Source organism: Myotis nattereri (assembly GCF_964212035.1).
Source record: "Myotis nattereri genome assembly, chromosome: 2".
Classification (NCBI taxonomy): Eukaryota; Metazoa; Chordata; class Mammalia; order Chiroptera; family Vespertilionidae; genus Myotis; species Myotis nattereri.
The window spans coordinates 212,768,887-212,784,392 of NC_138076.1; the positions used below are offsets into that span (position 1 = coordinate 212,768,887).

Genomic DNA, 15,506 nt, shown 5'->3' on the forward strand with positions numbered 1-15,506 from the left:
TAACTTTGGAAACCACTACCTTGTTTACCTCTCACTATAAAATAAAGGCTCAGCTTGCCGTGGGATCTTTCTCTCTGGCCTCAGCCAGGCACAGGGAAGATCCACGGAGACTAAGGAAAGCTAGAGAGTTTTGAACGCTGTCTCCGTGTAAAACATTCTTCGCCGACTCCATCCACACCTTTGGGAACCCCTGGACCCGCTGGGGCTGGCCCCCAGCAAACCAGTAGACAGCTTCAGATCATACCAGATTACAACTTTACACGAGCAACACACTCAGAGCAGACACAGTGAGCACCAAAGCCCCACTGAGCATAGGGGTGTCCTGCTCCATAGGGGTGTCTCCTACACAGCAGCTCTCCCACTGTAGGGCAGCTGGTCCTCACAGCCAATTGGCCTGGAGATCAGTTCCTCCCAGGGGCACCAACAGCAGTCAAGGCTCAACTACAACAAGACTCAGCAGCCTTCACATACCCAGCACAGCTGCCCTTCCCCAGCATCCAAACGTGCCTAGAGGAGAAATGGACTGTGCTGCATAAATACTCACTTTATGTGCTTTACACGGCGTCACACAGTCTCTCCCCATCACTGGCGGCGGAGGCTGGACAGGAAGCAGCGGGAACAGCCTCCTCTGGGCAGGCCGGGCTGGCTCAGCCCCCGCCGCCCCCACCGCACCTCACCCCACCCCGTGGTCATCGGAGACCCTACAGGTCCTCATCCGCGGCCTCGTCGGCCTCAAGCACTTCCACGTGGCTGTAGGACTTCCAGGCCTGCAGGTTGCAGCTCCTCAGGATGGCACCCAGCTGCTTCCCGGGCCCCACCTCGAAGGTCCTGGGGAAGTCGGAGCCCTTCTTCCTCTCGTACAAGGCGTGCATCGTCTGCTCCCACTTCACCGGGGAGACCACCTGCTTCACCAGCAGCTGCTGGATGTGCTTAGGGTGCATGTACCTGCTCCCGCTGACGTTGGCATGCACCGAGACCAGGGGCGTCTTCACATCGATGGCCTTGAGGACCTGCGCCAGGGGCTCCATGGCGGGCTCCATGAGGCGGGTGTGGAAGGCCCCGCTGACCGGCAGCATCTTGGTGCGTCTGAAGTGGTACTTGGAGGAATTCTTCTGGAGAAATTGCAGAGCCTGCAAGGAAAAGGGTGGAGGGTTAAGCCAAGCAAAGCTCGGGAAGACACAGCAGCCAGCACGGCTCCGTCACAGCCCTGTGTCCAGAACATGCTCATCCGCACCTCCTCCCACACCTCCTCCTGCAACCACAGGCGGTGACGGGCTCTATTCACCTCATTCGTTAGAGCGGCTCCTGAGTCACTGCCCCAGGAGGCCTCCTCCAGGACCCGACCATTCACCGGTCGCCCAGGCAGCCGACCACAGTGTGGCTGAGAGATGTGGGTCCCATCTCAGCACTGTCATTCACTACCTTGGTGGCCCCAGGCAAACCACTCGGCCTCTGAACTTCTCACTCCATCCCCAAAAAGCACAATTTCATCTACTTTAAAAGGCTGCTGGGAAGTGATCAGATCGGAGGGGTGTGACAGAGTCTGATAACAAAAAAGCGCTATCTAGCCCTGGCCGGAGTGGCCGTTGGTTGAGCACAGCCCTGTGCGCTGAAAGGTTGCCAGTTCGATTCCCGGTCAGGGCCCAGGCCCAGGCCGTGGGCTCGATCCCCAGTGGGGGACGTGCAGGAGGCAGCCGATCAATGACTCTCTCTCATCACTGATGTTTCTGTCTCTTTCTCCTTCTCCCTCCCTCTCTGAAATCAATGAAAATATTTGAAAATAAAAATCCGGTCCACGAGGCAGCAGAGCGGCAGACGCAGAGATGCAGATCTTTGTGAAGACCCTGACTGGCAAGACCATCACCCTTGAGGTTGAGCCCAGTGACACCATTGAGCTAAATGTCAAAGCTAAAATCCAAGACAAGGAGGGCATCCCGCCTGACCAGCAGCGTCTGATTTTTGCGGGCAAACAGCCAGAGGATGGTCGCACGCTCTCAGACTACAATATTCAGAAAGCGTCCACCCTGCACTTGGCGCTGCGTCTCAGGGGTGGCATCATCGAACCCTCCCTCCGCCAGCTCGCGCAAAAGTACAGCTGCGACAAGATGGTCTGCCGCAAGTGTTACGCCCGCCTGCACCCCCGTGCTGTCAACCGCCGCAAGAAGAAGTGGGGCCACACCAACAACCTGCGCCCCAAGAAGAAGGTTAAATAAGGCCCCTCCACCAACTCCTTGGGTCCACAGGGCAGCCTTCTACCTGAACCCTGTGACGCTGGGGCCTCAATAAAGTTTCTGTTTTGTTAACTGGAGCAGTAAAAAAATAAATAAATAAATAAAAAAAATCAACATAAAATATTTAAAAGAAAACATTTTTTAAAAAAATATATTTTATTGAGTTTTTACAGAGAGGAAAGGAGAGAGATAGAGAGTTAGAAACATCGATGAGAGAGAAACATCAACCAGCTGCCTCCTGCACACTCCCCACTGGGGATGTGCCCGCAACCCAGGTACATGCCCTTGACCGGAATCGAACCTGGGACCTTTCAGTCCGCAGGCCGACGCTCTATCCACTGAGCCAAACCGGTTTCGGCTAAAAGAAAACGTTTTAAAAAGCACTGTTTCATGCAGCGGTCGCCAACCTTTCAGACCTCACGGACCACCAGTTGGCGACCGCTGCTCCAGAGCTTTCCTTAAACCAGCGGTCGCCAACCTTTCGGACCTCACGGACCACCAGTGGTCTGCAGATCGCTGGTTGGCAACCGCTGGTCTAATGTGTTCATTTTCAATCGAATTCCGCTACCCCTCGTCATGTTTACTCGGGCCTGTTCTCACGTTACTCAGGAACCTCCAACATGAAAACCCAGGAGGCTCCCAGCTCATTTCCCAGCGCACGGTCCTCCCCGGGCCCCTCCTCGGGGCTTCCCTGCGGAAGAAGAGAGCTCTCCTCCGGAAGCCCATCCCGATCCGGGGCGATCCGGGGCCAACAGGCCTAAACCAGGAGCTGCTTGCTAACAACATAACTTGCAAGTGTCGCCAACAACAGATATTCTTAAGAGACGCTTTCCTCTCAGGTGCCCACGGCCACCCTCCATTGGGACCTGTGCCCTAAACAGCCATTCCCCCGAAAGCCAACACCATCCACAACTTGCTCCTCCCAACCCAACACCAACCACAGCCTGCTCCCAACAACCCGACTTCATCAGGGCCTGCCCCCCGCCGCCCAACACCATCCACAGCCTGCTCCCCACAACCTGACACCATCCACAGCCTGCTCCCCCCAACCCGACTCCATCAGGGCCTGCCCCACCCCCCCGCCCAACACCATCCACAGCCTGCTCCCCACAACCTGACACCATCCACAGCCTGCTTCCCCCAACCCGACTCCATCAACCCCCCCCCCCCCCCCCCCCCGCCCAACCCGTCACCATCAGGGCCTGCTCAGAGCCTGGGCCAGCTGCTCCCTGGAAGACTGAGTTAAGCCTCAAAAAGGTCATGGCAGTTGCATGATCTTGGGCGGTTTTACTTTACCTCTTGTGCCTGTTTTCTCCTCTATAAAATGAGGTAATGGCAGTAGTTATAGGGCTGTAAGGAGAACTACGCTTGGCAAACAAGTGCTATTTAAGGGTTAGCAGTCATTCTCTGGAATACCAAGCCCATCCATGCCCACCGGGGAACTTTTTAACAGGGACCGAGTCTGTGTCCCCACAGGAGGTGGGTTAGTTTTGGGTAGCACGGCACCTCTGGGGGTCTCTCCCTGCAGGGGTGTATCCTGGCCGCCCAGGCGTGGCCAGGGCAGCCCTCGGCCCTCCTGTCACTCTCCTGTGCTGTTTGTCAATGTCCCACACAGAGGCTGCCCCAAGCAGCTTGAACCCCGGGGCAGGTGCCAAGTAGAGCCCAGCCCAGCACTGCCCAGCACACCTTACCCAGGCGGGGACCACATCTGCGGGGAGCGCTGAGGGGTTCGGGCTGTCACTGCAGCAGAACCCTGCCTGCCCTGGGGCCTCACGTCCGTCACCCAACTCCCGGAGGGCCGTGCCCCAGCAGCCTCTGCACAGAGGCCTGTTGGCTCCATTGCTGGGCCTCCCACCACGCAGGACTGGGACACAGCACCCTGCGCGGACCCTGCATCATTGCAGTGGGCCCCCTAGTGCTTGCCATGGAGTCTCCCACTCCTCCAACTCGAGTCCCTGGTGGGTCCCAGCGCGGGGCCCAGCAGGCTCCCCTGTGGCTGGTGCTCAGTCAGCAGGCCCAGCAGAGGCGCCGAGTGTTTTACATCCTGGGGGGAAGACCTCGGCACCTGGCACAGAACCGAAAGGCCACACCGGGGACCCTGGGGGCCACCGGACGATGCCCACCTGCCCGGGAGCCTGCGAGGGAGAGCCTGCCGGCGGGGGCCCGCCTGGCCCACTCTGCGCTTCGTCCCAAGGCTGGAAACAAGCAGCTTCATGCCGACGTGGGGGCCACTGCAGCTGGTCTCCTCGCCATCTTGTCACAGAGGCGCCTGCTGGCTCTCGCTGACTCGAGAGGGACAAGGATACCCGGCTGCTGGCAAGGCCTTAGAGCAGCGGTTCTCAACCTGTGGGCCATGACCACTTTGGGGGTCGAACAACCCTTTCACAGGGGTCGCCTAAGACCATCAGAAAACACATATCTCATTACATATTGTTTTTGTGATGAATCACTATGCTTTATGTTCAATTTGTCGCAATGAAATTGGGGGTCACAACATGAGGAGCTGTATTACAGCGTCGCGGCGTTAGGAAGGTTGAGAACCACTGGCTTAGAGGGGGCACTGAGCAGCCAAGTGCAGGAAAGCAGTCGAGTGAGACCGGCCTCAGCCCTGGTGCTGCCTCCCTCGCCTCCAAGCACTTGCCCTCTGCTCCACTTCCTCGTGTGTGAGCGGAGCCCAGACTCCCTGCCGCAGGGCAAGGACTGGCTGGAGGACCAGACAAGGCATGTGAACCGCGCCCTGCGCCCGCAGCCCTCCCTCGGGTTCCCACCTGAGGCGGCGGGCGGGCAGGCGGGCACCTCTCCTGGCATCCATCTCTTCCAGGCACCGCCGTCTGGTGTCACCTCCGCAGGCCCACTAGTGGACAGCCTGGCCCTTACTGTGCCCTGAAACTGGGCTCATCCGCTCCCGGCGGCCTTCCTTCGATGGCAGGAACCCTGGCTTATCAGCCATGGGGCCCTCAGCGCCTGTCACAGAGGAGCTGCTGGGAAGTGCCGTGGGGGAAGCGGCGAATGGAGGGCCGTGCAGGATTAACTTGGTGCAGAAGCAGACATCTGGGAGCAAGCGGGGCGGGCAGAGCAGCCCAACAGGAGACGGCTCTCCCCTCTCTAAGGAAGCAGCACAGCAAGGCTGTGAGAAGCCCAGAATGTGCTATAGGGAGGCCCTGGAGACCATCTGGCCAGCCCTTTACGACTCAGGTGGGCTGGCGGTCCCTGCCTGTCCGTGTGAGGCGGGGATGGCTCCCAGCCTCCGGCCTCCTCTGCATCGCTCACTGCGCACGCTCCCGGCCCTCACCTACTTCCCAAGCCCACGGCTGGGGCTCACGGGGCGGAAGAGCCCCGCCTCTGCCCGGGACCAGGTCTGGGAGGCCTCCCGTCAACACCAACCTCCAGATGTCCCGAGATCACCCTGCAGTCCGGGAAGAGGTAGCTGGCCACCTCGCACACGGGGTCCTCTATGCCCAGGGTCTTGCAGTGCTCCCGGGCTTCCAGACAGGCGAACGTGAACTTGGTCTGGGGCCGGCCGAGGACGGACAGCATCCCGCTGGGGACGGCGTCCGAGGCTTCCTGCATCGCCTCCGCCCGGACCTTCACCGCATACAGACCTGGCCGGAGAGAAGCGTTGGGAAGTCAGTGTGTGGAAGGAGGGAAGCTCAGGCTGTGGGCACGGCACAGCTCCGCACGGCGTGCTGAGGCACTGACGTCGGCATGTCCCCGGCCACACGGCCGTCGTGTCTGCGTCTACCACTCAGAGATGTGCCACTGCCACCAGGAAGCAGTGCTGTCCTCGGCTGGCACAGATGGACCCACGGAGCTCCCGCCTGGAGGCTGGCTTGGTGTCGGGTCTGACCAGGGGTGATCTTGTCCCCAGGGCAGTGTCTGGAGGCATTTTTTTCATTGTCACATGGGGGGAGAGGGGTGCTGTTGGCAACTGGTGGGCAGAGGCCAGGGATGCTACTCAACATGCAAAGCACCCCCAAAGCAAAGAATGATCTGTCCAAAGTGCCAACAGAGCTGCTGCCGAGGCCCTGAGACCCTGAGACCCTGGAGTGCGGTCAAGGCAGGTGCTCGGGCCACATTGCTTGGGCAAGTCGTGGTCCCCTTCCAGGTCAAATTTTTAGTCAGTACATGAGGATAATAGCATGTATCTGCCTGGACTGCTGTGAAAAGTCAGGAGTGTTATTAACACATTGTTTGCGGGTAGTTTTTATCACGCGCTAACAGGTGGCGCGGGCCATTTTTGCTAATTTTTTGCGCAAATGGCAACGTTCAGTAAAATTATGATAACTTTAGTTTACGTATTTATACATTACCCGCATTCTACCGCTAGTCTATACAAAACGTATTAATATGTGTCCTGCGCTCTACTACACTGGTAGAACGTATAAATACGTAAAACGTGTAAACACGTTTCCCGCATACAATGTGTTAATTACTTTATTATTTAAGAGAAATCTTGTTGAAGAGGAAAACAGGAGCCAGCAGATATTTGGAAAAATGTACAAACTACAGACAATTACACGAGTTTCAATAACGTAATTATTATAAATCAGGCACCACCGCCCTCACTCAGAGCAGCACGATCGAGAGCACGGGTCCTGGTTCTGTGGCTCAAGAGAGGGGAGAGGACAGGGCTGGACCCAGGTAGGCAGTGCCAACGGTCGTGACCCAGGAACGACAGGTGCCTACTGTCCCTGACCAGACCAAGGGCCAGTCCTGGGTTCGATGGGACAGCAGAGAAGTCTGAGGAGCGAGTCCTGCACTGTCTCTCCAACATCCTCATCCACTTGGTACCGACATATGTTTGCACTGAGCTCTTAGCCCCCGTACTGGCAGTGAATGCATAAGAGCAGGGGTCCTCAAACTGCGGCCCGCCGAAAACATTATCCGGCCCACCGGGTGTTTTTGCCGCCGCTGCCCGTCCTGCTTAGCAGCCGACTCGTCCCAGGACTCGTCCCAGGCCCGCAGTGCGCATGTGTGGAATGTCTGAGGGACAGTGAACTGGCCCCGTTTAAACAGTTTGAGGACCTCTGCATAAGAGCCTGTAGTGGGACATAGCAGAGGACACACACGAGAGAGAACATGGGGCACCCTCCCACGCAGGCATTCAGGGAGTAGCTGTGCAAAACGTCACGTGAGCAAACTGAACACAGAATGCACACCTGCTATAATTCTGAAAATTACTCACACATAAAACTATGTACGTACAAGAGAGTTTTATTAGCAGGTAGGAAATATGAAACCTTCTCATTTCCTTTAGGGTGCTATATATTTTTAAAACACTGAGGTGAGCCCTAGCCAGTTTGGCTCAGTGGATAGAGCGCTGGCCTGCGAACTGAAAGGTCCCAGGTTTGATTCCGGTCAAGGGCACATGCCTGAGTTGTGGGCTCGATCTCCATTGGGGGACTTGCAGGAGGCAGCCGATCCACCATGACTCTCTCTCATCCCGGATGTTTCTCTCTCTCTCCCTCTCCCTTCCTCTCTGAAATCAATAAAAATATATTTTAAAAATAATTAAAATAATAAATAAAACACTGAGGTGAAATTCACAAAAAATATAAGCAGTTTCAAGTGTATAAGGCAGTGGTCCTTGTATTCAGGCTGTGCAACGTTCAAAACAGTCCGCATCCCATAAAGCTGACACTATCCCACCTGCTGAGGGCAATCTCTCCGTTTCTCCTTCCCGCCACCCCCAGCAACCACGCATCTGTTGTCTCTGGACACGTCATTCGCCAGCACCACCCAGGACGCGCCCGCTGGGCTCCTCACTGAGCACCTGCTTGAGGTTCATCCATGTTGCAGGCTGTGCCGGTGCTGCACCCCTCTGCTCTCCTGACTAATATTCCACACGGACACATAATCGCTTTTCCGCTCATCTGACGATGGACATTCGTACTGCTTCCGCCTCTGGCTATTGCACACATCTGTGTACACGTTTTCCTGGGTGGACATGTTTTCATCCTAGTACAGACCTCCGGGAACACACCTGGCTCACCGGTGATTCTATGCTTCGCTTTCTGAGGAAGCACCACGCTTCTCCACAATGGCTGCACATTTTACACTGCCACCAGCACCGTGGAAGGTTCCTATTTTCTACACCCTTGCCAACACTTACTATTTTCCTTTTTGTTACTGATGTTTTAAATTAAAGCCATCCTAGTGGAGCCCTAGCCGGTTTGGCCCAGTGGATAGGGTGTCAGCCTGCAGACTGAAGACTCCCAGGTTTGATTTTGGTCAAGGTCACATGCCCAGGTTGTAGGCTCAATCCCCAGTCGGGGGCGTGCAGGAGGTAGCTGTTCAATGATTCTCTCTCATCATTGATGTTTCTATCTCTCTCTCCTTTCCTTTCTGAAATCAATAAAAATATATTAAAATAAAATAAAATAAATGAAAAATAAATTTTTAAAAAGCCATCCTGGTGGATGTGAAGTAGTATCTCATGCGGTTTGTTGTTTTGTTAAAATATGCTTTTATTGATTTCAGAGAGGAAGAGAGAGGGAGAGATAGAGATATCAATGATGAGAGAGAATCACGGATTGGCTGCCTCCTGCACGCCCCCTAATAGGGATCGAGCCCGAAAACCAAGCATGTGCCCTGACTCGGAATCAATCTGTGAACTCCTGGTTCATGGGTCGATGCTCAACCGCCGAGCACACCAGCCGGGCTCATTGTGGTTTCGATGTGCATTTCCCTAATGATTAGCAGTGTGGCACATGTTCTCATGTGCTAATTGGCCATTGTGTATCTTTGGAAAAATGTCTATTCAAGTCCTTGGCCAGGGCTCCTCACTCAGATTGCTGTCTGCACTGAGCATGCCCCAAGCCAGGTACCCAGGCCAGAGGGGCCAACTGCAAACACTCTTACGCAGTGCACTCTATGCAAACTCTTAACTCTATGCAAAACTCTTACGAAGTGAAACTCAAGATCAAACATCCACTTCCGCCTTCCCATTCAGTGAGCTGCACCGAGTGTCTGAGGGTGACGGGCGCTGGAGGCGGGTGGTGGACCGAGAACGTACAGGACAGCGGGGAAGACGGTCAAGCACGCAGACCCCGTGAGATCACAGAAGAAAGGAAACCCGATGAGCTCTCCCGGCCTGAGAGAATCAGGTGCCATATGGGCCTCGTTCCATGGCACCCCTATCTAGATGCCCCTCCAGCTCCCTCGTGGGTGCGGACTTGTTGGCAATGTCCGTTCTCTCTAGTGACACCCCTGCGCCACACAAAGCCCTCTCTGGTACCTTCAGAGAATTCCATGGCTCCGGCAAACACTAGGGCTGCGAATTCTCCCACGCTGAAGCCAGCGGCGGCGACACAGCTCTCAATAACCTGCGGTGACAGATGCAGAACGTGAGGCCTGTTCCCGGGACACAGTCGAGCTCTGCTCTGGAGAGCGGGCGGGGGCTCCGGGAGCCAGGCTGGGCGGGCCTGGGGCTCCAGCTCTCAGAGGACAATCGCTGACCCAGGCCCGTTCCTGGTGAGAACTTCCTCGGCAAGTGAAGGCCCCTGGCTGACTCCGAGGCCCCGGAGCCGCCTCCCAGGCCAGAGGGAGCCGGAGGCAGCTAAGCACAGAAGTGAGAAGTACGACTTTCCGTGTCACCCAGCGTGGGACTGGATTCTCAGCTTGGGACAGTCCCCTAACCTCCCTGAGCCAGTTCTCTCATCCGTGAGATGAGGAAGGAGCAGGACCTGGTCCCAGGGCGGCTGAGAGAATTAGTGAAGGTGATGGGTCAGCCCTCCGTGGATGTTGTTATCACAGCTCAAGAGGACCACGCAGCTGCGCCCTTTCCTTTCTGAGTCTCCTTTCCTCATCCACAAGCTACAGTCTCTTCCCCCTCGAGGTTGTGAGGATGGAACGGAGTGAAGATTTAAAGTACTAGCTTCACATTTACTGTCTTGTTGGGCTGTTTTTTGTTTGTTTGTTTGTTTTTATGTATTTTATTGATTTTTTACAGAGAGGAAGGAGAGGGGTAGAGAGTTAGAAACATCGATCAGCTGCCTCCTGCACACCCCCCATTGGGAATATGCCCGCACCCAAGGCACATGCCCTTGACCGGAATCGAACCTGGCACCCTTCAGTCTGTAGGCCAAAGCTCTATCCACTGAGCCAAACCAGTTAGGGCTGTTGGGCTGTTTTTGTTTTGTTTTGTTAATCCTCATCCAAGGATACTTTTCCATTGGTTTTTAGAGGGAGTGAGAGAGAGAGAGAAAGCGAGAAAGATCAATGTGAGAGAGACCCATCGATTGGTTGCCTCCCGAACACACCCCGACCGAGCTCCGTGCCCTTGACTAGACTTGAACCCGTGACCCTTCAGTCTGCAGGCCAAGGCTCTATCCAAGGAGCCAAACCAGTCAGGGGCACACTTCCTGTCTTGATCGTGTTAAATCATAACAGCAATCAATTCACACCTGCAGGTGAAGTGACATCCTCTCAATGACCGTTAGGGATGACGTTCCAGCCTCTCAAATTCACTTAGGACTTAAATCAAGGATCATTTAAAACAGCGACCCGGCCCTTGACTCCCGAGCCCTGCGCTAGTTTCCTTCGTGCAACACTTGTCTTTAACCCACTATGCCATGTGCCCAGCGCATTTACTCCCGATCACGTCTCCCTCCCCTCCATGCAAGCTCTCAGGGCAGGGTCCTTGGTTTCTGTCCACGGCCGAACCTCCGGCGCCCAGAGCAGCGCCTGGCACGGAGCGGGCGCTCGGACCCCGCCCAGCGTGTCCCCGTGGGAGCCCGGCCTCACCGCGGGCTGCAGGTGCTGCAGTTTCTCCACGGCGGCCAGCGAGGCCACGAAGACGGCGGGCTGGCAGTGCGCGGTGCGGTCCAGGGCCTCCTGCGGCCCGCGCAGGCTCAGCTCCAGCAGGTCGTAGCCCAGCACGCGGCGCGCGGCGGCGTAGAGCTCGCGGACGCGCGGGTAGCGCAGCAGCCCGCGGCCCATGCCCACCACCTGGCTGCCCTGGCCCGGGAAGAGCAGCACCGAGCACTGGCCGGGCAGCCGCCGCGCCGCCGGCTCCCGGGGCTCCTCGTCCTCCGTGGTCGCATCTCGCAGCAGCTCGGCCACGTCCACGGCGCCCGGCGGGGGCGGCCGGAAGTTCGAGGCGCCGCGGCAGCCGCCCGCGCCCCAGCCCCAGGCCCCCAGGGCCCGCGCCACGCGGACGCTCATGCTGAGGACCCGGCCCCACGCGCGTTACCCGGGCGACCGACGTACGACTGCGGCGGCGCGGCGCGGCGCGGTCCCTGACGCATTTCCTCCCGGTCGGACCGGGCACCCGGGGCGGGAAGAAAGGTTCCGCAGTTCCTGGTTCCGGCCCCGCTCGCGACTCCACTGCTGCGTGCAGGCGTCTAGGGTGACCGGTGCGGAACTTCAACCCCCACGGAAGAGACTAAAACGCGAGCCTGCACCACCATGAGCCCTAAAATTATTTATTGACTAAACAGCACTGCGCAAAGCAATGGTCACGCTTTCTACTGGCACCCGAAGGTGCTTGAAACGCCTCCATTCTTTGAGTACTTCCTGGATTCTCCCAGCAACACTGGGCGATAAGCAAGAGGACAGCTCTCTTGTTTAATGTTTCCTGCAAACCAGACACGATGCATAGCCCCTAATAAACACCCAATAAATGTTTGTTCCACCAAACAAAGCCCTGGATATTTTTCAGACATTCGCTGATTTAATGTCTCACAGCTACACTCTGATGAATAGGCACTGTTGTCCTCCATTTATGGGTGAGCAGACAAAGGCTCTAAGAGTGGGTGGCAGAAGAGGAATGGAAATTGGGGTCCCCTGGCTCCTGAGTGTTGGTGTGAGGCTGGGTCAAAGAGAGTCTATCTCCTGACCTCACCCTAATCCAGCGGTTCTCAACCTGTGGGTCGCGACCCCTTTGGGGGTTGAATGACCCTTTCACAGGGGTCGCCTAAGACCATTGGAAAACACATATATAATTACATATTGTTTTTGTGATTAATCACTATGCTTTAATTATGTTAAATTTGTAACAATTTGTTGGGGGCCACCACAACATGAGGATCTGTATTAAAGGGTCGTGGCGTTAGGAAGGTTGAGAACCACTGCCCTAATCACATACATACACCTCGCCTTTGCTTCTCTCTCATTCCCTGCCAGGACACACATGCACACACGCACTCACTACACACTCACTACAGAAGATCGAGGCAGAATGATGTCAGCAAATCTTCAGTGAGTGTGTCCTGAGAATTAAAGCCGTAACTCTTGGGACATCGTGACAGCCTTGCTTTTGACAAAGAAAAAGTGAGAATAAGCTGTGTGCCCAACAGAGGAGATTAGTGAAGTGAGTGATGGTGAATCTAATACAAGGCTGTGATCATAACAGACATGGAGGAGAGTTTCAGGCTGAGACAGGAATGGAGCCTCCAGAAGCCCATAAATCCCCAGCAAAGGGATCTTTTAAAGACATCAACCCACAGAGGCAGGGAGAACAGGAAGGGGGGCCCCGCAACAGCATGTCTAAAGCCAGAAAGCGGGCAGACCAGTGTGACCTGACTTAGCGGCCCCCAGGCAGCCAATCCCTCCGGCAGTGGAGCTGAGGACCAACCCTTAATCACACAACAGCAAAGTTTAGGAGCCGGTAGCACTGGCTGCCTCTAGATCTGAGGTGAAAGGCTAAAGTAAAGAGAACCATTTGGAGGTGTCCTTGAGGAACAGTTAGATCTTTGGATCCCCTCCTCCTCTCTAGCCACTGAGTGGTGCCCCTCCCCCATTCTAGCAACTATCCAGAGATGAGCTCTGGAAAGGGCTGGGCATGCCAGGGACAGCGGTGGGTGTGGGCACTCCGCCGAAACAGGTGGGCACTGGATGCTGAATGCAGAGACGGCCTCCAGGGTTCTCCCCCCGGAGCTCCCAGAAGCCGGAGCCAGACCCCTCCCCTCCAGCAAGGGCCTGGAGGACCTTGGGGAATCTGACCAGTCCAAGATGAAAATCCTGAAGAGACTGACAGTCCAGGAAGTTCCCAAATGGCCCACCAAGTTCAACTTAAAGTGAAGCTGAACCAACAAGTACCATCCACTGACTTATTCTCCTCCTTTTTTCTTTTCTAACCATGAGCAGCCTTCAAAGATTCCCAGGCATCGGAGGAAATTCCGAACAGAAAACAAAAACCGCACAGGATTCAGAGACGAAAGAAAACTGCCGTTGAAGGAAGAGAGACACTGCATCCATGAAAAAGGAACAGGAAGTTACAGTAAAAAATTGCATTAGAAAACAAAAAGTAATCCCTGGAAAGAAAAAACAGAAGGGTGAACTTGAAGAACGCAAGCGAAGGCCCGGAAGAGAACGCTGAGGGAAGCGCACAGAAGGCAAAGCAGAAAGAGCCGGACAGGAGAAGCAGGAGAGAAAAGGAAGCGAGAAGACAGCCAGGAGGCCCAGGGCACTGAGTCACTGGGCTTCCAGAAAGAGACGTGAGAAACGGAGGGAAGGAAACCAGTGTTTTAATTTCTTTCTGGAAAATAAAGGGCATGAGCTTCCTGTGTGAACGGGCGCCTGTGTGCGGGCATGACGGATGGACTTAGACGCATGGAGAGGAACATCAGTGCGAAATGTCAGGACTTTGGAGGCAAAAATCTTAAAATCTCCCGGGAAGAACGAAATGGGTTGCTTCCTGGGTGACACGGGAGAGCAGTCAGACTTGGACACGTGGAGACACCCGGGGGGAGGGGTGGGGGAAAGGTGCTCAGGCAGGGGAACAGCATGTGCAAAGGCAGAGAGGCGGGGAGGGTGGGTAGCCAGCTTGACGCCAGCTTGGCAGGGCCTTGAGTGCCGGGCACAAGGCTTGGGCTGGCTGCCGAGGCAGTGGGAGCCTCGGGGGGTTCTGGTGGAGGAAGGGCGTGGACGGGAGCGAGGGGCAGCTAGAGCTGTGGCTGCTGCCCAGGTGCAGGCAGACGGGCTGGTTGGGGGCGGAGGTCACGGAGGCACACAGGCAGAACAATGGACAGGCGCAGCCGTACCCAGACCTCCGCGAGTCCTCGGAGCTGCAGGCTCCCACCTGAGAAAGGCTGTTAACTCCATGAGGGCAGGGCCTCGGGGGTTTGTGCCCAGCCCTCCCTCTGGCCTGTGTGCAGCAAGTAGTAGGGACAGCAGTCTCTGCCTCCCGGGGTGCCCCGTGGGCCTGCAGCCTGCACGCAGCAGGGGCAAGGCTGGAGGGAAGCCACACGCTTTCTCCCACGGGTCTTCCAGGAGAGGAAAGTGTGTCACTGGGCCAAGCCACGGGCACCTCTGCACAGGAGGGGGCGAGGCTGGCAGCTCCAGGAGGCTGGCCAGGCCGCCTTCACTGGGAGCTTCACAGGGAGCAGAGGCACAGTGCCTGGGGCAAATACCTTCATTCCTTTTAAAACCTGAAGGAAAAGGTGGGTGGAGTCTAGCCTGGATTTTACTGGTCATCATGGCAGTGCAGTCAAAGGTGGAAGGGCCACGGGGACAAAAAAGCCAGGGCCCCGGAAAGTCGGACCTGGGCCCAGGAGGCCCCCGCTGAGCCCTGAGCTCGGGGAGAGGCGGTGTGGCCCACCTTCCCCCAGGACAGTGTGGGCGCTGTGATCCCGCAGGCTCAGGGCTCTGCCAACCAGGTCAGCCCACGCGGACAGGCCTGGCTGCGGCGAGAAAGCGTGTGAGATGGGAAGGGGTGCCCACGGCCCAGGCTGGGTGACCCTGGCAAACTGGAGGCCCCTCTGGGCTGTGATGCCTGCAGCCTCCATTCGCCGAGCACCACGGGCCTGCAAGGCCTGCATCACTAGGCGCATCATTAGTCCCCCGCCTGTGCCCACCGTACAGACAAGGACATGGAGGCCGAGGAACCAGCCAGGGGGCTGTGCCAGGGGAGGGTGAGGCTGCCTCCTGCCCTGGGCAACAGCTAGAGGAGAGGGCTCCTCCGCAGACGGTGGGCCAGGCTGCTGTGTAGGTGGGAGTTCAGGTTTTGCCATCAAGCGACGCAGTTCCCCTCTCTGAGCCCATCTCTGCTGACCCATTTTACAGACGGGAAAGGTGAGGCTCAAGAGAAGCGATGGGCCTGTGGGGAGGGGGAGCCCAGAGACCTGCTGGTGGCGGGTGAGGCAGAGCGCCTCTCGCCGGCACCGCCACTGGGGGGAGGGAGCTCCCCGCCCGGTCCCGCCCCGTCCCGCCCCGCCCCGCCCCGCCCCGCCCCGTCCCGCCCCGCCCCGCCCCGTCCCGCCCCGCCCCGCCCGGTCCCGTCCCGCGGGCGAGCCAGAGGGCGCGGCCGGGCTCCCCGCCAAGCCGGGCGGGGCC

The 15,506-nt window shown here is 57.0% G+C and overlaps 2 protein-coding genes across 2 annotated transcripts; one reads left to right on the top strand and one right to left on the bottom strand.

The window, feature by feature from the left end:
• MCAT (malonyl-CoA-acyl carrier protein transacylase) lies at nt 1-11,472 on the bottom strand. Its single transcript, XM_081082603.1, has 4 exons — nt 10,977-11,472; nt 9,469-9,556; nt 5,616-5,833; nt 1-1,130 (listed from the first exon to the last, which is right to left on the bottom strand). Exons 1-4 carry the CDS (start codon nt 11,394-11,396, stop codon nt 702-704), a joined length of 1,155 nt encoding a protein of 384 aa, XP_080938729.1. The 5' UTR covers nt 11,397-11,472; the 3' UTR covers nt 1-701.
• Nucleotides 1,818-2,312, top strand: LOC308512896 (ubiquitin-ribosomal protein eL40 fusion protein-like). Its single transcript, XM_081082604.1, has one exon. It carries the CDS (start codon nt 1,824-1,826, stop codon nt 2,211-2,213), a length of 390 nt encoding a protein of 129 aa, XP_080938730.1. The 5' UTR covers nt 1,818-1,823; the 3' UTR covers nt 2,214-2,312.
• Nucleotides 11,473-15,506: the final 4,034 nt, after the last annotated feature.

Excerpts from the sequence above, each read along its gene's own strand:
- LOC308512896 (XM_081082604.1), top strand. The coding sequence starts at position 1,824 with ATGCAGATCTTTGTGAAGACCCTGACTGGCAAGACCATCACCCTTGAG.
- MCAT (XM_081082603.1), bottom strand. The coding sequence starts at position 11,396 with ATGAGCGTCCGCGTGGCGCGGGCCCTGGGGGCCTGGGGCTGGGGCGCG. Across the intron at positions 9,557-10,976 it reads TGCAGCACCTGCAGCCCGCG|GTTATTGAGAGCTGTGTCGC; the intron begins GTGAGGCCGGGC and ends CTGTCACCGCAG. Across the intron at positions 1,131-5,615 it reads TGATCTCGGGACATCTGGAG|GCTCTGCAATTTCTCCAGAA; the intron begins GTTGGTGTTGAC and ends TTTTCCTTGCAG.